At 41.1% G+C, this 24203-nt stretch overlaps 1 protein-coding gene across 2 annotated transcripts in view; it reads right to left on the reverse strand.

The window, feature by feature from the left end:
* MTMR2 (myotubularin related protein 2) overlaps positions 1-24203 on the reverse strand; it is a 64640-nt gene that overhangs the window by 35950 nt on the left and 4487 nt on the right. Inside the window, exons 1-2 of one of the 2 annotated variants that reach the window (XM_064645123.1) lie at positions 14576-14716; positions 6030-6135 (exon numbers count right to left, since the gene is read on the reverse strand). Coding sequence is in view for 1 of the 2 variants with exons in the window: in XM_064645122.1 (XP_064501192.1) it covers positions 6030-6135 (106 nt within the window). In the remaining variant the exon portion in view is untranslated. Of the gene's footprint in view, positions 1-6029; positions 6136-14575; positions 14717-24203 lie in introns of those variants that run through there. The other variant, XM_064645122.1, reaches the window with a different exon arrangement.

The following is a 24203-nucleotide window of genomic DNA, read 5'->3' on the forward strand; positions in this document are numbered from 1 at the left end:
CGCTGCTGTATCACCAGTTCACATCTAGCCAAGTCTTTTTCGACCACAGGTCAATTATCTTCACCATCTGGTGGCTTGTGCAATTTGGTCTGTAACTTAATAGCAGTCACAGTCCAGTGCACTGGGAAGGAAAGCTCACAACGCAGAAGACATCTTTGCATTTGCTATGAACTAGTCTGCTAACCGGCAGTCCCAGGCAAAGAGACAAGGGCCAGTCTGAAATAGGAATATTTATCCCCATGTATCATTAAGAAAGGGATGGAGCTGACTGGCAGGGCGGAAAATCTTCAACTACCATGGAGGTGCTTCAGCAGAGGTTTTGTCATGATTTAGTGCTTCCAAGCTAGCATCATTCACTAACTGAAAAGTCCCTTAAAAGCAAAACTAAAAAACATTGCTTAAACGAGTGCTTAGAGTTTAAAACGTTATGTCACTCTCTAAACCCAGCTCTTGTTGAACATGTGTTACACATAACCAAAGCCTGACACACTTCCTGCGTTGGCAGGGAGATAGTAATGGAAAAGCTCTCTGAGGCTACTTTTAGTGATTTACAGCAAAGGATGGAGGGGGGGATCACATCTTTCTTCAATATGTTTTTTTACTAACAATATACATGTTCTACACAAAACTAGTCTAAGCTACTTTGCGCTAAAACTAGAACAAAGTAACACAAAGGTGTCAAGGTCAGTGACTGGCATTTCAGTTAATCCTGCCCAACATCACCTGAGGGACAGGATTTACCTCAATTTTAGAAGTCAGAGAATCTGAGAGACATTACCCTGATCTCCATAAACAGAAGAGAAACACAGTAGGTTTTCAAAACAGACAAAACTGCATCTTTACTGGAGCACAGCTAAAGCTGAGAAATCACTTGTTGCCCCTCTAATAATGTTCCCAACATCTGCACCAAGGACTTCTCTAGCTCAGCTCCATGACATTCTCACCTAGCATGGGCAATTCCTTAAAGTTGAAACAAATCAGATCATAAATGACCTACTTCCTTCCATTCAGTACAAAGGAATTGTGGTTGGGTAGCTTGAATGCATACTTGCCTAAAGAGATTTCATCCATGAAACCTAAGGAGATGACAATGGCATCTATTTACTATCTTGGAAGGAAAATACTCCTTCATATACCTTTTGTCACGCACCAATTATGTATCTTACAAAATAAACCATATGGGCATGTTGTGTGACCATATACACAACAGATAACAAATTAAGGTTACACCAGCCAGTCTGTTTCTTCCCATTTCTAACCTTCAAGTCCTGGGAATGCTACAATAATGCTCCTGCATGTCTTATATAAACCCACTGCAAATCCACCGATTGTTCAAAAGAAGAAAATTAGTATAGAGGGAGCAAACAGTCATGAAGGATGGGTCATGTGCTTGTACAGCATTTTTTCTGAACTTCATTGGAACATAAGGAATTGTGGATCTCAATGTTGCCCTCAAAGGGGAGAATGTTTTAGTGGTCCCAAACAGCACAGTTAAGAACAAATATTTGAACCACTTTTTCTGAAGGCTACAAACTAAGCAGGTGACATACGGGTCTGCTGTACTGATTTCCCCTGTCCAGAGAATGGACTAGATGCAAAAAGCAATATAAAAAAACCCCACACAAGTTTCTGTCCTCCGGTTTAAGTTTTTGCTGTATACAATCCAAAAGCAAACACAATGGGCCTTAACAAATTATCAGGCAAAGGTACTGTTCATAAGGGAAGTGGCAGCAGGCTCTGCTGGCCACATCCACTGCTTCTCCACTGCAAATGAGCAGGATCCAATCCTTTCATGAGGACTACGCCGAAGACTTGAACGTAGTAAACTTCAGGCATTATCCTATACAGCAACAACTAATTCAAAATGAAAATCCCTATGGATAGGAGTTAGAACATCAGCAAGAAGACTTAAGTACTATAAAATGCATGGACACATCTCCCCATATGCACAGGAGAAAATACTACCTTATAGGACTTAGGAGCAAGAAACTCACTGTATTTTATTAACCATCAAGTTCCCAGATCTGTAATAGCTATTTATACACCTCAATCCTTTTGGCAATATTGGCTTTAAGGTGTTTTTAACATCTCAGCCCAAATTACAAAGTATCTGTGAATTTCCAACTCCATTTTCAATTCCAACTATTTCAGTTCTGTTCTTGCCTGATCTATAACTTATGTTAAAACACATGGCAGTGTATTTGCTAAAAATTCCCTCAAAAAGTATATTCCCTAAATCAATCCTAAAGAGCTTCAGATTTGAGATCAGGAAAGGGGTGGAGGGAGAACCTAATAATGCTTTGTTGTTTTTCTGCTGGGGGCTGGGGATTTTTTTCCATTCTTTTTTTTTCCTATGAAACTAACTGAAGGAGCCAAAAGTTACATAGAGTTAGTTTATGAAGTGAAAATTCTATAAATTTTCTAGTGGAAAGGCAATTTAATCTTAGTTCCAGATACTAAAATGCTCAATATACATTAGAAAACAAACAAACAAACAAACAAACCACAAAAACCTTCATAAAGGTTATTATTAAATACTTTGGAGAAAAGTTTAGGAAAAATACTGCTCATGTACTCAGTAGGAATCCCCCATGGTTGCCTCATTTACCTCATTACACACATGCATGCACACACACAGAGTGTTAATTGCACTCCAAAAGAAAACTGCAGGCACAGACTGCAAGAAATTAGGTGGGTCCTTCCCCTGGTTCTCTCCTCCCAATGGACGCCTACTATTCTTCTAAAAATTCCCCACAGAAAAAGAGAGTGCTAATTGTAGCCATGACAAAGTGTTTTTCCATTGTCACAGAAATTTAATTCCTAAATTTGAGCCAATGCACACGCAGAGGCAGAGACCAAAAAGAGGTAGGAGTGATGATGGATCCATGTAGCAATTCATTCTAGCAGGAAAAAATTTAATATACATTGAGAGCATAATCCCATAACTGGTAGATCCACGTCAAAATCTTGAAAAGCTTATTTTCAGCCCCTTAAAGCTAACTGATGCAACACCTTCCTGTGAGAACAACGTGTAGCCCAGGCACTTGCCTGCCATACCACAGAGTTATCACAAAATGCATTAGTTCCCTCTTCAGGGCTTATTCTCTTACATTCTTCCAGGAACAATGTGGGACTTCTTTTTGTCCCAAAGTAATGAGGTGCTTAGCTCAAATCTCAGTACCTGTCAAGAGTTGGGAGTTCGTTCTGTCTTGTGACAATCAAATCTACACAAGACATTCAGGCATGTAAGGAGAGAGCTGTAACAGAGAACAAGCTCGAGCCACTGTATCAGTTATTGGTATGACCTCATCTGTAATATCAAAGGCAAGGCCACATCTCATAAAGAACAAAGAAAATAGTAAGAACAACCAGGACCTTGAGAAATCTCTCACAGAACTGACTTTAAAAATCTTGCAGAACTGTCACACGACAGAGATGTTAATTCGCAGAAAGTCGGACAAAGAATGATAAGCCCAGGGAAAGGACATCCATCGTCCTTGACTCAAGATGTGAAAGAAATCAGCGTCAGCTGACCACCACTCATATGAACTGTTCCATATCAGGGGTGGCAATAGGCTCCAAGAGGAAGCCCAGGGGGCAAACAGTAACACATTAGCACCGACAGTGACTGATTTGAGGACAGACTGTGAGTCTGCAGTTGCACTGGCAATACCAACACAAGAGGCTGTCCACAGGTACAGAATTGATCTCATCTCCCAGGCTTGTTCTCCAGCATGAGACACTCTCAGGAACGAAGAGTGCAATGATGAATGCATAAATTCCTCTAGGAGAGGTAAGGTCAACATGTAGTAGTGGAAACTGCCCCTTTCTCCCTATACCCTAATACAAGCAGGAGCATAGGAATTCATCTTCTCTAGGTCTATCACTGACAAACAGCCACTTGAGTGTAAAGGTAAGAACCAGCTTTACACCTACACACAACTGCATCACAGCTACTCACATCACCTCTGCAAGAATAAGTTTTCAGGTGAAGCACAGGAAGCTTGTGTCGAATTCAGGGCACACAGAATTGATGCAGGTGAAGAACAATAAGCATTTTGCCAGCAGAAGCAGGTGCTCACACTTGGCCTGCAGTGCCTTTATTCTAAATAAGTAATTCTCTGCTTTACCATCTCTTCTGAAACACTATTCTAAACAAAAGAGGAGCAGCATTTGCAGAACTTCAGTTTGCTTAGAAATAAAAAAAAGGAGGGCAGGCTGTGAAGAAATCACTGCAAATTACGGGAACTGCGGCACAGTATGGAATTATGGGCTTCTAATGGCCTCCAGTAACCAATACATAGGCATCTTCTCCTTGAAGAATCTATCATGCAGCTAAGTGAACATTCCTCTGTGGACATTGTTTTTGATTTCTAATGGGTACAGAGGCCCTGTTGGATGGGGAATCAGACAAGCTCAGGAGAGCTGGAATCCGTGCCCAGCCAGATTACAGTACACACAGATAAAGAGACAAAAGGGGGGAAAAGAGTCACAAGCGGCAATCATAGTTAGAAGGAAAACATGTTGAGCCATCTTAACTACCAGGAGGGAAAGACAACCTTGGTTTTAAAAAGGAAATATTGCTTAGTTCTCTACTTCTAAAGGTAGTCCTCAAGTGTCGCAAAAACTGTGAAAAGGCAGATCAGTTGTGCATCAAAACTAGAAAAGGAAAACCAAATTTGCAAATTTCAGTAAAAAATTAAGAAATTAAAATGAGTTTAATTTTTTATAATATTATATAATATATATAACACATTATACAATTAAGAGCTGTAGCAGTATTTGAATCTTATTTGTATCAATGAATCACTTAGTCTCAGTCTAAAAATTATGTTTTCTGTATGTTGGAGTAACTAACACCCCAACTTCACAGTGGGAAAAATTTTAGACATATAACAAACTTCCATACCCAGGCGTGCTCACAGACCACAGAGTAGTCTGAGTTGGAAGGGACCCACAAGGATCATCAAGTCCAACTCTTAAGTGAATGGCCCATACAGGGACCAAACTCACAATGCTGTAACCAGGTGAGCTAATCTCAGGGTTTGAAAGATTACTTTTTGTATCCATAGGTAAAAGGTGTAAACTATCACAGACTGCACATAAACTACTGTTTAAAATCCTAGTTTAAAATTGGCTAATAAGCTGCCTTTAGAAAGAAACATTCATATTCTTGTAATTTATGAACTTTCTGTTATTAATTATGGATGACTGAGACAAAACACACAGGAAAAAAATCATCATGGTTGTCAAAGGAATTAGCTTTGTATTCAGATATTTTTATGCAATTTTACTGTGTTTAAATTTTACAAAGATTCTCAACCACAGTCGAGAAATGCTCGGATTGTTACTAGAATGTGCCAGTATCAACAGTTTTATACTCAGGGATGTTTTTTTCAAAGCAAAGATATATCATCAAACCCCTTGGTTTCATAAAAGGAACATACAGATAGCTTTCAAAACTTCTGTGACACTGAACTAGAACTTTGAATTTATAATTAACTACTCTAATAACAGACTTAAAAGAGCCCTGTTTGGACCTTTTTAATGTTAGATCAATTAATTGTGACAGAAGATTATTTTTATCAGCTTGGAGATAGCAATCTTTCTCTGAAAGAAGACACTCCAAGGACTCAGTGTTTACAAACAAGCAGGAGTTCTCAAGAGAGGACATCTCTTACATATACACACAACAGGAAAAAAACTATATACAACTGACAGGTTGAGAATTTCACTTACTTAAAGTAACTAAAAGAAAATGGGAGTTCCTTTGAAAATTCATCTCCAAGTGAGGGTTGCAGAGTCAGCTCTTTGAAGATTAAATAACTTTATAAAGGAGATAATATGGTAGAGATTAAACTTCAATGTCACCTGTTTGACTTCAGGTCCTTTCATGATTTGGCTACATAAATTTTAGCATTAATGAAAGCTGACATTATTTTACCATATCCAACCCACAGAAGCAAGACATCCTCTGAAGGAGGTTACAACATTTTTTTTTTCCTTTTTTTAAGACAAAACATACATACCCTTAAATCAGGAGAGAAGTTGTCTGCTGAGGTGGAGATCGAGTCGGATGATATAGCAGAAACAGATTTGGTGTGAGTAGAATGGTCGGAGTGCGAAGTGGAAGCGCTATAAAGAGAAACACCACAGTGTATCAAAACTCTGCTGAAGAAGGCTCAAAAGCTCACAAGTTCAGCCACTCACAGTCATATCAAGCATTTTTTGCTATTTCCACCCTTTCCAATCTCAGTTATTCAGCCCTCAGCAGTGCTTTAAGAGAATCTGTTTTACTCGCTGTTACCAGGGATTACCAAAGAGTAGACAATTCATTACCAAATCTCAGCTCAGACAGAGCCAATGTTAACCACAGGTTAGTGCTGAGGAATACATTCAGAGCAGGCAGTTGGGTGTGCAGCTGCAGTGCCAGCTTCAGGTTGAGCTCTGGGTGGAGGGAGCCCCAGGCAAGAGGCTGTGAACTGCGGACTCTTTGCACAACGAAGGGTACAGGGACCTGTGGCCCAGCCAAGTGACCAGACACTCAGAGACGAGGCAGGAGCCCAGGACCCCAGACTTTTGTGCACTTAGACTGTTAGGGTATAAAAGCCCAGGGTTTCCTTTGTTTGGGTCCATCCTCAAAGGCACTCAGGTCGAGCTGCTATTTTATTATTGCATCATGATTATACTATTTTAAGGATTGAGATGACTGAGGCTCTGCTGTTGCAAACCCAGAAGCCTTGTCTGACTGTGTGAGCGTGGGTGTGTAGGGAGTCAAGCAGGGCACCCATCTGCTCACTGGACCCACCCACTGCAGAGGGGCTTCGGGCTCAGCTCAGGTAGTGCAAGCGCCAGAGTGGCTCCTGGATGGTCAGACAGAAAAGTTTCCTTAACACTTGATCAAATCCCAAATCACAGAAACTAAGGGCCTCCATTTCAGGCTTTCAGATGGGAGATATTAGTGTGCTGCAAGGGGATGAAAACAGACAGACTCCTGAACGCACGCCAGCACAGCTCCAACCACAGCTTTACCGCAGTGGAAGAAATTCAGAATAAAAACTCTTCATCACACACAACTTTTCTCCTTCAAGGATACATATAACCCTTAGGAGAATTAAAAAGACTCTCCCAGCATACTTCTCTGGTGATACAAAGTGTGATTTGCTAAATAACAAAGCAAAACAGCAATTTTCTTTTTTTATACAGTTTTCCTAATATAGCTCTATGCAATTAAAGTAAGCCTATATTTTATAGCATTTTTATGCTGCAACCTCTCCTAGAACCTTAATTGCTTAAAATTAGGATTCGATACTAAGGCTTTTAAGACCCCAGATGACTGTAAAGAAAGATCCTCTGTAGTACAACGTCACTCCCTGAAGCCACAGTACAGCAATAAATGCTACCTGTGCCAATTAATTCCCACACCCTTACCAAACCCAAAAAGGTTTTACCTGGCTTTAAAGACACACTTAAGGATCAGCTCTCAGACTTGCAAGCCTAGCCATGGCAAAAGCAGAATACCAACAGGAGTACTACCGTTACTACTTGTATTAATTAGATGTGACAACCTAGAAATAGCTATAATCTGAGCTTCCAAAGGGCCTGGAGATTTGTTAATTGTCTGAAAATTGTTTTGCTGCTGATTAACAGCCACCAAAAGGCCAGAATGTTCCACTTTTATTTCTATTCTCTGGAGTTTGGCAAAGTATTGCACAGTGTTAAAAACATAAAGGACTACAGCAAAACTGTGCTCTTGCTGGGAGTCAGTCTTCCCTCTCTGAGGATTAAAGAGTATTGGCAACTCTTTCATCCTATGAAGTAGAAACTTCAAAATGGAACCTCTAGGAACAGTAAAAAATTATTTAAAATAAAGGACACTGGTTTGCCAATCAAATAGCATAATTCCACCAAGTACACTTGTTGCACAAGGTTCAACAGCTATTCACCTAGCTTTTCAATGTGCTAAACTCCTGCAGTGTTGCCAGGTAAACTCACATAATTTTGGGTGGCCAGTGGCACTCGTGCAAACAACACTGCTCACGCCACTGCAGCCCCACAGCTTCTGTTCCAGGCAGAAAATAATCTCACACTAAAAATCTATGAAACCTTCCATTCTTATGAATGAAAAGGCCTCATATATGCACTGAATTTGTGTTCAGTTTTGCATTACAATAAAGCTGATATAAAGTGTACGCTGCTGCTGAATGGGCTGCTCATGTTCCCCTCTCTTCTTCCTCCTCTCAACCCAGACTGCACACTGCTGCCATCTCCATTCTGCTGGACGGGCATCATGGGATGCACGGCTCAATCTGCTGATCTGATGGGGCAGTCATGTCATGTCATGGCATGGCCAGGCTTCGCAAACGAAGATTTGGGAAGGGCTCTACCCACGTTTGTTGCAAGCGTGCTGGTGGCTGAAAAGGCCAATAAGAGACAGTGATGAGGCAGTAAACTATTAATAAATATTAATAAATATGGAGAGAGTCTTCTGGTGGGTAACAGGGATGATTGGATTCATTACATGGCTACATAAATCATCAGATGCAGCACACACAGAGGGAAGGAATCCGGATCTGGAGATGATGGGGAAGGCTGAGAGCACTTTGTGCACAGCAGCCTGCAGGCATGCTAAATTAGGCTTAGCTCTAAACCACATTTTACATTACTTAAATGAGCTCAGACCCCTGATGTGTTCCCTTGCAACTCCTTTCAGCCTGGCTTCTGCGTGGCCAGTCTTCATCTTCCAAGTGTTCACCCTCACGTTTGCAACTGCTTAATTAATTTAATTTTTTATAAGGATGTAAAAAAAAAAGAATCACACAATTTAATCATTCTACAGAGCAGCACCTGTTTACTGTACAGCAACCTATAAGGAAATGGTACTTATAAGGTACTTAGAGGTACTTAGTTATCAATGAAGAGCGAGCAGATACTGTAGAAGCCTTTATTGCTGGGTGACAACTTTGACTCCTGTCCCTGGGTCCCCACCGTGCCTTCTCCCACACTGGCTCCAGCCGGGGGAGCCAGAGTCTGAGAGTAAGTCTCCAGAAGCCATGGAGCCAGAGTCTGAGAGTAAGTCTCCAGAAGCCATGCATTCTAGCTCCCTCCCCTTTCTGGTCCCAGACTTTTGTGTATTTAAATGCACTGTAAATGTACGAAACTCTGCTGAGTTTACAAATCCTTTAGCACAGGTGTTAAGTATCTAAACCAGGGCATACCAGCAGCTGATATGGCCCTGTGCACCATGCCAGACAGCTTCCTCAACCAAATATTTTTTGCATCAAAAAATTCACATCCTTTATTGATAGAAAAGGAAGCTAGAAAGGCTGGAAAGGTTTAGTGGAGCATGCTAGTCTCTCTGCCCCCAAGGTAGGACAAGCTACACCCAAACAGCTCCCAAGAGCTGTCTGTCTACCCTGCTCTGAACAGCTCCCAGGGAGAGAGAGTGCTAACAAAAGGATCAAAATTTCACCAGTTTTTGTGCTGACACAACTTGTCTGCCCACATACATTCCCAGTGTCTACTTAATACACAAGCAGCAATTATCCAACCATTGAAGACCAAAGATTTTTATGAAATTGTTAATTAGTTTCTCTATGGCAAACTAAGGGGCAAATCGCTTTATGCAAAGGAAACAAAAAGAAAAAAAAAGGGGAGGGAGAACCAAAATCCACAGTGTGTCTGAGCTGTGAAAGTGTTTTGTGTTTGTTTGGGTGTCAAAGAAGGAAAGTATTTGCATTTTAGAACTGGATTTTCAAAAGCTCCCTGCACCAAGCTTCCGCAGAAACCACCAGTGAAGCCTCCCTTCAGTGTCAGCTGTGGGAGCTTTTGGGAAGCGCTGCCTGCACACGCAGAGAACAATACCCCTGGATTATGCAGCTCGGCACAGTATATGCATAGGTTGCATATGTTTGGCTCACTACCTCTGTTCTTCTCATCTGTCATTTACAGGGAGCTGAGATGGAAAGAAGGAGCAGACAACCAAAAGACCACTGGTTTCAGGCTCCCTCCTCTTATCATTGTCAGACAGTTGGCACAGCTCCAGCTCCGCTGCTCAGCAAACTAATTAATCTAATGCCCCTCCATGCTCACGAGAAGTTTATTAGTTTCAGTGGTTTAGTCAATCTTGAGCTCTTCTCTGCTGCCAATGCAAAAGCAAAGATCCTCAAACCACACAATTTCATATGCCTTTGGGTGGGGGAGAGCAGGAGAACATCCTGGGGCCAATACACAAACTCAGAGAAGACTAGAGCTCCCTCCACGTTTTGCCACCAGCCCTTCTGCATCATCTCAGGCAAATCATTTACTCGTGCTTCTGCCATGGCTTCTGCACATTATCCCAGCCTTTGCCAATGTAAAGTTAAAGCTGTCTCTTAAGATACTTTTGGCAACATGACGGGTACATCTGGCACCAGCCTAACATGCTGAGGACCCCACTGAGGATGCTCTGTGCTCACAGCAACAACCTCCTAACAGCTGTGTGACACCAGTAAGGCAACACAGACTAAACCTGAGGGACAGCCAAGGCACCATGGTCACATGTAACTGCTGGGCTGGGGTGCACCTGACAAACATCTGAGAACACAGGTAGGTTTGGACAGATTTCAGCAAGGGTTCAAAATCACTAGCAATGTGCCAGTCACTGCTAGCTGAAGGTCTAGTTCAACACTACTTAAACATGCAAAAGTACAGTATTATCTCTGAATCTCATTAAGGTTCTAGGAAACAACATATACTCAGGTTCACAAAATACTCTGAGCTCTTCCTACAGGAAAATAAGCGAGTTCCTGTGAGGAACCAGGAAGACCAAGGACCTTCTGGAGCATTTTTCTTTCTATGCTTCAGGCCCAGGCAGCTCTGCATTGTCCTTGCTGATGGATGTCTGTGTTAAGTATGAAAAGAGACCCCTTCAACAGGTCAAAAGCACCTTCAGGGAAAGCACCTTACTCCTGTGACTGCCATTCCCATTTACTCCTTTCCTCATTCCTCTCCCATGCAGAAGCAGGAAACAGGTCTAGGATGCAATTAACACTGATCTATGTCTTTCATCTTGGTAATTATTTTTATTATTTAAATGTGTTTCTTTACAGCCAGATTTTGAATGATAAATGAGTCCAAATGTGAGCTGTCGGCACAACGGTCTTATACAGTATCTGCACGCAGCATTAACCCCTTGGCTATATGGAATATATATATGCAACTAATAAGAGAATTATACTGGAAACCAAGCACAGTGACTCAACTCCTGATAAAGTGTTCATTGTTATTATTAGGACTATCCCACAACATGCCAGATGGTTTTTAAACATAATTTAGACTCAGACAGATGCCCTCCGGTGATTCCTGTTTAGGCAATTGAAAGGTATTACAGTATCCGTAGCAGAATTGAAGGTATGCCAGTGTGCTGAGCTGAAGCTGTCAACAAAGGTGTAAAGAAGTTGCAAACAGAAACGTCTGAGACAGGCAAACTCTATCTGTTAAACTATGAACGTGCAGGGAAAATATTTTGGGTGAAACCAGTGATAAGGTCTTAAGCCACTTCAAAGAGTATCATTAAATGGCATTTGCCATAATGATACAAGGCAATCTCTACCCTCAGATCCCTGCAATGTAAAAAATGTGACATATAAGAAAGCCTAGGAAAAGACATAAAACTTCAAGTTGCCATTTTTTTTGGCAACCATTACAGTAAGAGTTTGACTATGAAATTATTTCTTTTCTAGTGCAGGGAAGCAACAGTTTCCCCAGGAAGTAGAAAGCACAAGTACAGCTTCTGAAGAGGGCGATTTGACCTCACTGAGGACAGTGAACCCAGGACAGGTAAAAAGATAACCACAAAGATGCAAAGAAAGTGCCAGAATAATACTGTAAAGCCCTGAAGCTTTAACCCGATGCAGACAAATGCGCTATTTATGCAGGACTGAGCTCTCCTACCTGTATCCTTACCCTTGTTGTAGGGAATTTAATACAACATTCTTTGTACTTCAAACCCAGGACACTTCACTTTGCTGTTTCCACCCTCCAGAGGAAAAAAACCCTCCAAGTAGATCTCTATGAAGTACATATCTATGAAGATATTTTGTGAATATCAGGCCTAAGGATGATCATGCTATTATATAACATCTTCTCTTAAGTCATGTTACTCAAGAAGAGAATTACAACAACTTCTGGCAAAACCTTAGACAAAAGTCATAAAATTAATGAGGTGTTAGCTGGCTAAACCATTTCAGCCTGTAACTGCTGAGAATTATTTCCGAGCAAGCTTTTAGAAGTGTGCCTCTAAGTTCAGCACAAACATCAAAAATACATATATTCCTTCTATGATACTTCTGATCAGCAAGAACATAAATTATATACACCTTCGCAAAGACAAGTAAATCCTATGCAGAAAGGGACTGGGTATGATGAAGGGGGTGAGACACCAGCACAGGTTGCCTCAGAGAAGATGTGGATGCCTCATTCTAGAAATGTTCGAGGCCACCCTGGATCAGGCCCTGGGCAACCTGGTCTAGTGAAGGTGTCCCTGCCCATGGCAGGAGGACTGAAACTGGGTGATCTGTAAGGTCCCTTCCAACCAAAACCATTCTGTGGTTCTCTGACACTTGTTCAGACTTTGAAAAGTAAGAAAGAGACTTTTGTCCTGCTTCAAAATAGGATACTGTCTAAAACAACCAAACGGACAAAAATCTCAAACAAAATAAAACAAAACCAAAACAGACCACAAGAAGGGGAAAAAAAAAAAAGATCAGGTTCTGATTCCTAAAGTTCCCCTCCTAAATCAATGAGCAGGAATGTGCATATGAATTTAACAACCATAATTCTATGAAAAATTGATGGAACAGAAGGGAAACACACTTCTGAAAAATATGCCATTTTTATTTACAGTATATGCACAAGGCTTAAGGACACCTATTTTTTGTACCAGTGTCTTAAAATACTAACCCGGCTCACTCCTATAACACAACCAAAACATAGTCAGTGATGATAAAGTCACCTTTCCAGCACCTTCTTTATGAATATTCTTTCCCTGTCAGTAAAAGTAGCTGCTTCATTGCTTGGAAAGGTGTGCCTATTACTCAGATGCTAATTAGCATGAGCTGCTCACACCATTTCTTCTGTATCAAACAGAATATTTTGTTTCAATAGTCACTGAACTGACATGGAAAACAAGTGACAAAATGCACCACTGAGAGACACAGTTTCAGACACGGAGGTCATAAATGAGAAAAACACTGTAGAGGGCAAATTTCCATTTCCTCTCTTCCTGTTTTTTTAAGAAGTTTCTCATTATGTGCATTCCTAAAACTTAATCAAGGTGAAAACTGCAAATTAATGATGACTAATGGCAAATACAATTGAATTTGGAAGCTTCAAATGCTAAGAGAGCAGGGTCCAATTGGTTCGAATTTACAGCAGAGCCATGAATAGAAGCACTTGCAGCACTTTGGCACTTCTCTTAGAAGTACAGTGCTGCAAAGATATTGAGCGCTGCCCGCTCACTTCCCAAACTCAAGTTGACCACACTCCCTCCTCAACAGTTTCAACACACCTGTTTCTTTCAGAGAAGAAAAAAGTAATACTGAAAAACCTCTAGGGTCACATCAGAGCAGAGGGAGACAAACTGGTACTTGTTCCCCATGAATATGACTCTGTCCTAGCTAGTCCTGGCTGAACTGGCCTGGGACATCCAGCTGTTGCCCACATCAGACTCTCCCATTTACAGCAGCTCTCTGTGGATCTCTGCTAAGGCTAAGTGGTCCCCATAGTCCTTATCTGTATATACATATAGACACCGAAGGGTCCTCAGAAGTCCCTCATACATGCCTCTTCAGGCAAGCACTTCAAAGCTCAGCCAGCATCTAATGGAACCAGGGCCTTGAAGCGGGAGCTGGGCACTCCGTGCTGCCTTCCGCTCTGCCAAGGAGCCAGAACAGGCTCTGCTGCTGTAAATTAAGTTTTAGCATTTTGGCACCATCTCTCCCAGGACAGGACTCCCACAGTGATCAGTACCATGTGTGCCCATAATAACAGGCACACACCTTTCCTGAAGAGATTTCACAGACAGACAAAGGAGTATTATCTCCAGTGAGCAGTGACCCCACCTTAATTCTTCACAGTAAATTGCAAAATCAAAATAGACTAATTCTACCTAGACAGCAAGTGCCACAGGAAACTACCTATAGCATACACGAGATTATCCCTCTGAACACCCAGCACCCTCTTTTTATGCACATGCAAGAGAGACAGTTGCTACATTTCCCGTACGTGGAACTCACGATTTCTCAAAACATTTGAAGATCCCACTTTAACCTCTGCTTGACCTGCAACAATCACAGGGGAAAAACTAAAAGCTATAAACAAATATGCTTTTGAAGGAAAGAAAAGCACCAACTGCCAGGCTGCCTCTGGTATTCAGAGAAGGCAGACAGTTATATTATATAACAATGTACCCCTACTATTCAAAAGGGCCGGCAATGTCAGAGTTCAATATCATCTTAAAAAGAAGCCATTTCAACAAACAAATCATGGTGCATGTATGTGACAGACCTAAAATAGCCCCCCCCATGCCACTTGCCTGAATGAAAAAGATTCACATCTGTTGCCAAGCAAAGCCGGGTCTCAGTCTGACTTCACTGTTCCAAGAGAGGAAAATGACATTTTTTAAAAGTTGATCCTTCCAAATAGCGTCCAGAGCTGAATATATAGTACATGTTTTCCCATGAGCCATAAAGAGAATGTCCTATATTTTGACCGTGAACAAGCTTTTCTAGGAATGCAAATTCTGCTCTCAGTAGTTACACAATGGACTACAGTGTCACAAGCACCGTTCGTGCTCCATTAGTCATTCTTTTATTATTTTTCAACTCGAATTCACAAAAGGCCTACAGTGCATGCACTTGCTAAACAATAGGCTGATTGTTTAAAATATCTGCAAGATTCCAAGAATAGAAGACCAACGCCCAAAGACAAACCAATATGCAGCATGTAATTAATAACAGCAAGCAGCCCACAGTATCATGCTTTCATGAGTCAACAATCCAGAAGGTAAAAAACAAGAAGAACAGGAGCTATCAGAGGTCTCAAACAATATTGTCTGATCAGCACATGGAAGATAATTACAAAATTATCTATATTCACAAGAGAAACAAAAGGGAAGTTAGGTTTCTAGCAAGCTCCTATACTCAGGTACAAGAGAACATAAGAAAAAAAATTCAAGAAGTCCTCAGACCTCTGCAAGGAATTGACATTTTGTCTTTGTTTCACCACTTCAATTTCAGCCCATATCCACAGAGTCCAAAATAAGTTACTACCTTCTAAAAGCAGACTGGTAGTCCAATACTTTGATCTGATTCCTGTTCCTAATGGAAATGTTTGGATTGCAAAATCCACCATGAGGACAAGCACATTTGCTTGCAGCATTGGGAGTTTGAGCAGTTGGCAAGGCAGGCAACACACCTGCTGCAGGTGAGACTCAACAGAAAGGCAGCCCCATCAGTCTGGCTCTGCCCCAGCCCTTGGGAGGAAGGTTTGACAGACTTCCTAGAGGTGGTGCATACATCTGGGTCTGTACTCCAAAGCTCAGGGGTTTCCAATCACTCATACAGACCCTTAGCACTGAAAATAAATTACGACTGTAAGGCGAAGTTCAAATCACAACCCTGCCTGCTGTCAACACAAACAGAGTTGCCTGCTAGAACAGTGCTCCCACCTGCTCTTCTCTGTGTCTTCCTACTTTCTTATTGCTATACTTCTGGGGATCTTTAGTGTTGTTCAGAAGGAGTTAGACCCTTTGTTTTCAAAGATGCTACAGAGGGCAGGACTGAACTAGAAGTCAAGAAGATCTTGCCCGCACCCCCCAAGAAAACAGTATTTCTGGGTCAAAAAAACATGGCTGAGGCAGAGATGATTCAGCACCTCACGCTTCAGATGGTTGAGGCACTGCTGCACAGGGACAGACAGAAAGCCATCAGGGAGATCACTGACTGACAGGATGTCTGAAAAGTGATCTCTTGGGCAACGATGAATCAGTATATGTCCTGACCTGCAGCCCTCTTCCCCAAACACTCCAGGCAGCAGTCTCAGCAGACCACAGCCAAGGGAATCTCCATGCTGCATGACTGCTGTGGCAAAAAGGCAACTCAAGAATCCAACTTCTAGTGTTTCCTGGTGCTATGAGAACACCCATGGCCCTTAGCCCTGCCTGCAGAAGGTGTTGACTCCAGGGCTCAGGGTGTTCTGTGGCAGAGAACTAAGAGACCTGGGTGGTGCTGCTATCTCCTACATCAGAGCAACCCTGGATTTACCATTGCACCCCACAGGAGAAAGAGGGATGGCAACATCTAACTGTCTCCATAAGCACTTTGAATGAAGACAAAAGCCATGATGGAAATCCTACATACAATTCAAAATCACTCCTGCAGTTAATTAATATTTATATTTACCATATAAACTTCCACAACATTCCTTTAAAATATATCAAGCCAGACAAAGACATACAAGTAAAAAACTATCAGGATTTTGATGCAAATTCAGATATTCCCATAATAAGTTGCAAAAACTAGTCCAGAACCTGAGAGCAAGGAGAAGCAGAAAAAAAAAAACCAAACATAGGATATCAAATATTTTGTTTGCTTATAAATTTATTTTTATTTTTAGGAAAAAGCTATTAACTTGATCAAAGAAAGAAATAGAAACAAAAATTATATTAATAACTACTCACCTTAAGGACAGAAAGGAGAACTGAATAAAAAGACAGATATAACTTTTCTTTTACTATTTGTATTCTGGCAATGCCTTAATTTTTAGTTTCATACTAAGAACCAGTTGAATATAGATTAAGCAAATATACATGTATTTCTCACAGTTCATGTGCTGTCTCAGTTTTTCTTTAGATTCCTTCCTATGTCCCTATTTAAAAAACACCTCAGTTAGAACGAAACACATTGTTAAATGTTCTGATTTTCTTCTAAACACATACCACGCAACCCCCTCGCCCCAATAAACCGAACACCCACAGGAATTAAAAATACCAGTGATTTACTGATCAATTACATTACTTATTCCATCCTGGGAAAAATCAAAAGAAGGAAGAAAGGATATATAAATATAGCCAATCTGGAGAGTCTTGTATCACCTAGCAAAACTGATGTGGTGTAACACCTTGATAAGCTTTCGCAGACAATACGCAGCCATGTGCTCTGCCACAATCAGCGCAAAAAAAAGATTGAGAACAACTTTATTCCACTGACAGCCCAGCCCCTGCATGAAATTGTTCCCTAGCAAAATCTCAAGGCTAAAGTCAGACAAGTATTCAATAACTTGGGGGCTATATTTCCAGAAATTCAACATAGGATAATACAGGATGTTTTCAGAAGCGCTGAACACCTGTGTGAGAAGACTGAGAGGGGATCTTATTAATATCCAAAAGGCAGGTGTCCAGAGGGTGGTGCCACACACTTTTCAGTGGTGTCCAGTGATAGGACAGGGAGCAGTGGCCATAAACTAAACAACAAGAAGGTTCACCTCAACATAAGGAAGTACTTCTTTACACTGAGGGTGGCACAGCACTGCCACTTCTTTACACTGAGGGTGGAACAGGCTGCCCAGGGAGGTCATGGAGTCTCCCTCTCTGGAGACATTCAAAACCCACATGGATGTGTTCCTGTGTCACCTGCTCTAGGTGACCCTTTCTTGGCAGGGAGTTGGACTAGATCTCCAGAGGTCCCTTCCACCTCTAACAATTCTGTAATTCTGTATCGTCTCAACTCTCAGAGAGCCCAGCATTGTTGAAGATGATGGTCAGTGAGTTAAAGTTTCCAGGTTCAACACTCATAACTGGTGCCAGGTCACTCCACAAGCTCAGTCCCATTTATTGCCTAATAAAAAGCCCAGTTTATAAAGTGTTAAGCAGCCATTCACTTCTTTACATATGGCCCAGATTTGGCAAAGGGCTCTGCACACTCATGCACCCCACTGGCCAGTTGTAGGGTACATGATGAAAACAAAAGTCTTTCAAATTCTTCCACCTTACAATGAAATGAGGCACACAAAGTTTGCAGGCCATCTGAGTATTTTCTGTACATCAGTTCTCATTCATCCGAAATGAGGGCTAATCTAAGATCACCCACAGCCACATCTTTCTGTCACTTCTGCTTCCTCAAGCAGGAATCAACATATGTGAAAAGCAAAGTAACTCAAAAAGGAGTAGGATCAAAAAGGTCAGAATGGTTTGCCTCTGGTTAGTAGATACGAGAGGTGTCTATGCTCCCACTTACCCAATGGAAACCCAGGCAGTGGAGTCTAGATGACAACTCAGCTCAGAGTGGACACTTATCTTTGTTCTACTGAATTACTTGTGGAGTGTATTGGCTTTGTCAAGGGTAAGGAGGTTTTAGATAATCCACTTCACAAGGAGATATGGCAATCTGAACCAGATCCTACCCTGGTTTTCTGAAGACGAGTGTCTTGCAGCAGAGTAGTTTGTATTTGCTTTGTGCTTTCAACAGAACACAGCCTTTTGCAGACATCTTTTTGCAGCACAGGAAAATAAGCAAATACAAAAATTTGAGAATAAAATGTATTTCTCTAACTTGACTAGGTATTCCGGTGTTGGAAAAGAAACAAGTTATTCTGTAAAGGAAGAACTGCTGTGCCCTCCCTTCCCATTTCCGTCTTTGTTTAAATGCAAAACTTGTTCTAAGTTACTATTTCCACTCCTCTGTCAAACATGGTTAAAATTGCCCACATGTTACAAAAACTATTAGCAGACAAACTAGACACATACAGTGTCTACACACACACACATACACACACACACACATACATGAAGAAATGGGGCTTAGGAAACCAAACTACAAATCTCTGCTCTCTTCTCTGTTGTGAACAGATTTAGCCAACGTAAAAAAGAGGAAAGCTGTGAATTAAGAAATAGCTCCTTCCTTTTTTGGAGTGGAGAACAACCCAAATTCAATGCACTTTTTGCCCTTACCACAATGATGGGGAGGGAGCTCTGTGGAGGTGGTCACACCTGAATTATTCACTGTAGGCTATACTTAGAGTCACTGTGGAGAAACTGAGATGACTCATTCTTCATCAGTGTCTACAAAAACCACCCAGAGACTACCAGAACTCTGTATCAGTCCAATGAGATGAGAAAAATCTCATGCAGGATGCCTGTATTTTTCTTTATGCAAAGTGGAAGCAAAAAGTGGAATCTAGAATCACAGTATGTTTTAGCAAAAAAAAAGAGAAACTATGTCTTTCCATGGTGCTGGAGGCAGCAGTGATCAGCACAAGCTATACCCCAGCAGGTGGTAATAAGTGAAGGCTCAAGACTACTCTGCCAGCACAAGTCCTGAGCACATCCACAAACAGTCCCAACACATCATTCTTCTCACACCCCAGTGTTTAATGACCACTCTGTTAGCATGTTGCTTCACCTTTGAGGAAAAAGACTTGAGAAGTACTCTCTTACAAGGTATGGGGTTCACTTTCGGTGTGGGAGTGGGATATCCATTCTTAGACTGGAAGACACAGCCTGAATTTTCAAGAACAGTCTACTCCAAAAGTCAATTTGGGTAAAACGAGCAGAATATCTCATAATTTTCATTTCTTTTCAGAGAGGTTCTATTTACAAATGAGATTGCTGACCAGTTTTGATTTACTAAAGGTATCCCATCTACTGGTTTAACCAATCTCTACTGTGATGATTGATTTTGACAGTCATCCTTCAGCAGTTCATCTCTGGTACTACAGGCCTCACACTCTGAGATTAGTTCAGTTGGTTACAGCAAGGGGTTAATAATGTCAAGCTTGTTGGTTCAATCCCTGTATGGGCCATTCACTTAAGAGTTGGACTAAATGATCCATGTGGGTCCCTTCCCACTCAGAATATTCTGTGATGCTGTGATTCTATTCTCTCACATGACGTGCCTGTGGATAGAGCTTGGAGGCCCTCCTGCACAGTGGCTCCCATCTAATGACCTGTTCTCTGTGACCTGTCCCTGCCTTCAGCATCTGCTCTCCACAGCAGCCAGACAGGCCCTTCAGTCTTTGAATTGTAACCAAGTTGTTGACAGCCTTCAGCTCTTTCATGGGCAGATTTAGCTGAACCCATTGATGAGGGTAATCCTACTACTGATCTGTGCAACCTTACTCTTCGAGAAGACCATTCATCAGTGGTATCAACTGAAATCAACAATAGGATTTATTACCACAGCAATAAAAATAGCACAAATGCTTTATTTTCACTAAAGGCAAAATGTAGGAGTGAGGCTGTGGTTCAACTCAGTGCATTTTGTACTGGGGTAAAAAACCCACCAAACACTTTGATCACAAAACACCAAGCAATGATCAGATGTATAATCACTCTAGCAGTTACTCTTTGTACAGAAAAAAATAGTTAACTTTTAGCCCTGTCATTCAGTACTGCCATTGCTCCTCATAGGCCACAAACTTTGCAGTGAATTTTCAGGGCCTCAGGCCACTCTTGCTTTGCCTGAACTTTTCTTGGCCTGCCTGCAGCTTTGTTTTAACTGGTTTAGGTGTGACTGCAATTTCTGTAACTGGCCAGGTGCGTGTATCTACTTTGTTTTATTTTTGTTTGTGTGAGGTACAACCATAGTTTTGCACAGACAACAGTTGCAAGCAGCTATTCTACACAGATTAAAACACTCACCAGTAATGTAGTAACTTTGTATAGAGAAATACAACAGCCTGTTATCACAGCAGAGGTCTGGAGAAGTAGAGACACGGGATGTGGCATGGAGGAGTACAGCCACAAGAGGAGAAATTGGGCTCAAGCTTGGCACTGGAGACCATGGTTATAAACAACTCACCAACAGTCAGCCAAAGAAATGCAGACCTGGAGCTGGACAAAACTGGGTTTAGGGGTAACAAACAGAACAAAGAAACAGTATCTAATACCCATAAAAGCAACTATATGTGGGGAAAAAAAAATCAGATGTAATGTGGAACCGCAGAGCAATGAAGAAAGAGACAGGTGTAGTTGTTTTACCAAACATACTAAAATGATCCCAGGTGGATCCTACAGTAAAGAAGAAAAAAATCATCAAGATGAACCTCATACTTCTGCTAGCAAAGGACTCCAGATGTTGACAACTTGCTGCAACACCCACCACCGCCAGAATAAAATCAGCAACCTTGGAGCTGAGAGGAGTAAGAGAGGGATGAACATCACACCAAGATGAGAGGTAGAAACCAAGAACTGAATGTATGACATTTTAACAGCATCATAATTCTTTCTTTTCCTGTAATAATTGCACCTGGACTAATAATGGTTAAACTTGCAAAAATTCAGTTACACTAAGAATAAATTCTTTGCTATATAAAGACATGCTGCCTTTTTGCCCTTAAACAAGGTTTTGAGTGTAACACTTTGTATGGGCATGTAGTCCCTACATCACAGTAAATAAATCCAGATAAACACGTTGTTTTATTCTAAACAGGTGTTGCCAGTCTTCCCAGAACAAAGGAAAAAAAATCCTGAAGCTCGTGTTTTTCTAAATAGTTAGCAGAAATATGATCACACCCCCACACCTGACCCAGATCAAATTTGAATCACTGGGTGACCCAGCATTAATGATTCTGAAGCAATGGCCAGAAGACTACAAAGGTCAGATCCGTAAAGTGGAAGCATTTGTACAGAGCTAACTAAATTACTAGAACATCACCTTGAAGGGATTATGTACTCAAAAACTGCTAACACTTTTCTCCTCATCAAATATATCAAGATTTAGAAAGCAATGGAAAAGAATCCATGGAATAGAGAATCAAGAGAGAAACAAAGAAAAGAGCTACCTTGAAATCACTGGAAAATTACTGAGTGAGAACATTCTCTGGCAAAAGTAACTACAGATGGTAGGAAAGGGAAAAGCAAATACTTGAAAAGTTCCACTGATTTTTTTTGTTGTTGTCTTTCACAGATTTTTTTCCTCAATTAGCTTCCAGTTACTAGGGCAATAAAAGAGCCAGATGTTTTTTCAGTTAAAAACGAAGATGGGGTAACTACTGTGACAGTGTCTCTCCTGTTCTCTGCCTTCCCTGGGTTATCCCAGACACCTCTACAAACTAAGCACTTCATTCCCTTCCTGTCACCCTCTTCCTCATGGTGGAATGGGCTTCCCATGGACAAATAAAAAGACTTTTTCATGTGCTGTATTACAAATACACTTGTATGTAACACCTATATATCAAAGTGACCTCTGTTCCTGATACATTTCTCATGAATGCTTGTTTTTTTGTTTTCCTTGACTAAGCCTTCTGGTAAAATAGAAAATTCCGAGTTGGAAGGGACCCACAAGGATCACAGAGTCCAACTCCTGAGTCAACATAAGCCCTCTGGTGTATGGATCAGGTCTCTTTTTACACTGGCTGATACCCTCAACACTGAAAAACCAGTAACAGTAAAGCAGGTCATCAGGAAAAGATTAATGAAAAAGACGTGGACTATTGATTTGCTGAGCCATTCAAGAGGTATTATGACCTTTCCAAATGCAGTTATTGCCTTTGTACGTGAGGTATAAAAGAATTAGCAAAGGAAGGGAGATGATAAAATATCTGAAATAGGTGACAAAATATGTTTGAGACAAGTGTTAACCTATAACTGAAGTCATAGCAGGAGTACAATCTTGCACCAGATAGGAGCTGTGTAATCTGACATTGTCAGGTCATCCTCAATCTTAAAATTCAGGTTCTGTAACTGCGTCTCTGTCGTAAATAGCCTGTAGTTAAGGAACTCCTATGTGTACAACTCAGAACTGTCTAGCAAATAGACTGTTAGTCAACATAGCATTAGCATCTCTCTTCAGAAAAGGCAGTGCTTGCTGGGACCCAAGAGAGTCGTGTTCTGAGCCTAACTTTACTCCTCACTAGCTGCCAGATCTTGCCTCATGTCTCCACCGCAGTTTTTCATCTCATCCTTAGACTTTCTCGCTCTTCGTCCAGTCTCTCAGCAAGGAGTCTCAGCAATCGACTGCACATCCAAGAGCTTAGTAAAATTATTCACCAGGCATTATTAAAAATAGAGTAGTCCTGGCTTAGGCACATTTAAATAGTTGGTCCCTGTCTGTTCAGCACAGAAATCATCACCATCTGTACAGGAGCTAAAACCATGGCACCGCAAATTCCCATGTAGCCTTTAAACAGCAATGTAACATTAATTACAACAATGAACAGGTGAGTGTCAGTTTTATTTTATACTCTCAAATGAAAAATATACTTAAAACCAAACATTTTTGTCATAAATCAAACATGTTTTATGGAACAGTCAGGGCTGGGACAAAGAGACGTGGACGTGTCTAACAGAGGAAAATGTTTAAGACTGAAGGTCTCGCACTCTGAGACAAGTAGGAATAGTATCTGCTGAATGAAGGAACAGAAATTTGCATGGCAAAGACTGCTACTTAAAATAGTTCCCCAATTCTTCAGAGGTAATGGTTTCTCTTCATAAGCACACTGTGTAAATTAAAAGCTCTAAACTCTTTCTTACTGAATGTTATTTTCATTATTTTCTGCCCCAAATCCTGAGACTCTAAAAAGATTCTTCTTGCTCTGCAAATCTATATGCAGGCAAAACTACTAGTTAGCTTCACAACATACAGTACACAAAAAACCCCCAAAACCTATCTCAGAATGGGCTTCAGTTGCAACTGTTATAAATTATCACTTACATATTAAAATCAATGACAATGAGCCCATTTGGAGTCGCTAATTAGTTCTAGGCATAGTGTTAAGTTTCTTAGATGCAAAAACCAGTTTATTATCAACGCTCAGCCAGCAACGCACTTTTCTTTACTGGTAACAACTCTTGAGAAATCCTGCTTCACACATACAAGAAATCAAATGCAAGCAATGTTCTCAAAGCCCACAAGGAAAACGATAGCTACTCGCATTTCACCAAACACCAGAACTGGCAAAAATCTTCCCTTTCAAACTCTAACTTCAATGACTCATCACAAAACAACTCAATCAGCAAAGCTCATACATCTGGTAGCAATGTGGTGCTACAGCAAAAGCCCTCCTTAGCCAACAGCTCACAGACTCAGCTCCTTCCAGCATCACTCTGACCCGTGGGGAAAGAATTCCTTCAACATAGCCCTAAATCAGACCACGTATTGACAGGGCCTTATTTGAGACAAGGGGGAGTTTATACCTCATGGAGTTATTGCTTCAACAGACCTTGC

This window comes from Pseudopipra pipra, chromosome 2 (genome assembly GCF_036250125.1).
Source record: "Pseudopipra pipra isolate bDixPip1 chromosome 2, bDixPip1.hap1, whole genome shotgun sequence".
NCBI lineage: Eukaryota > Metazoa > Chordata > Aves > Passeriformes > Pipridae > Pseudopipra > Pseudopipra pipra.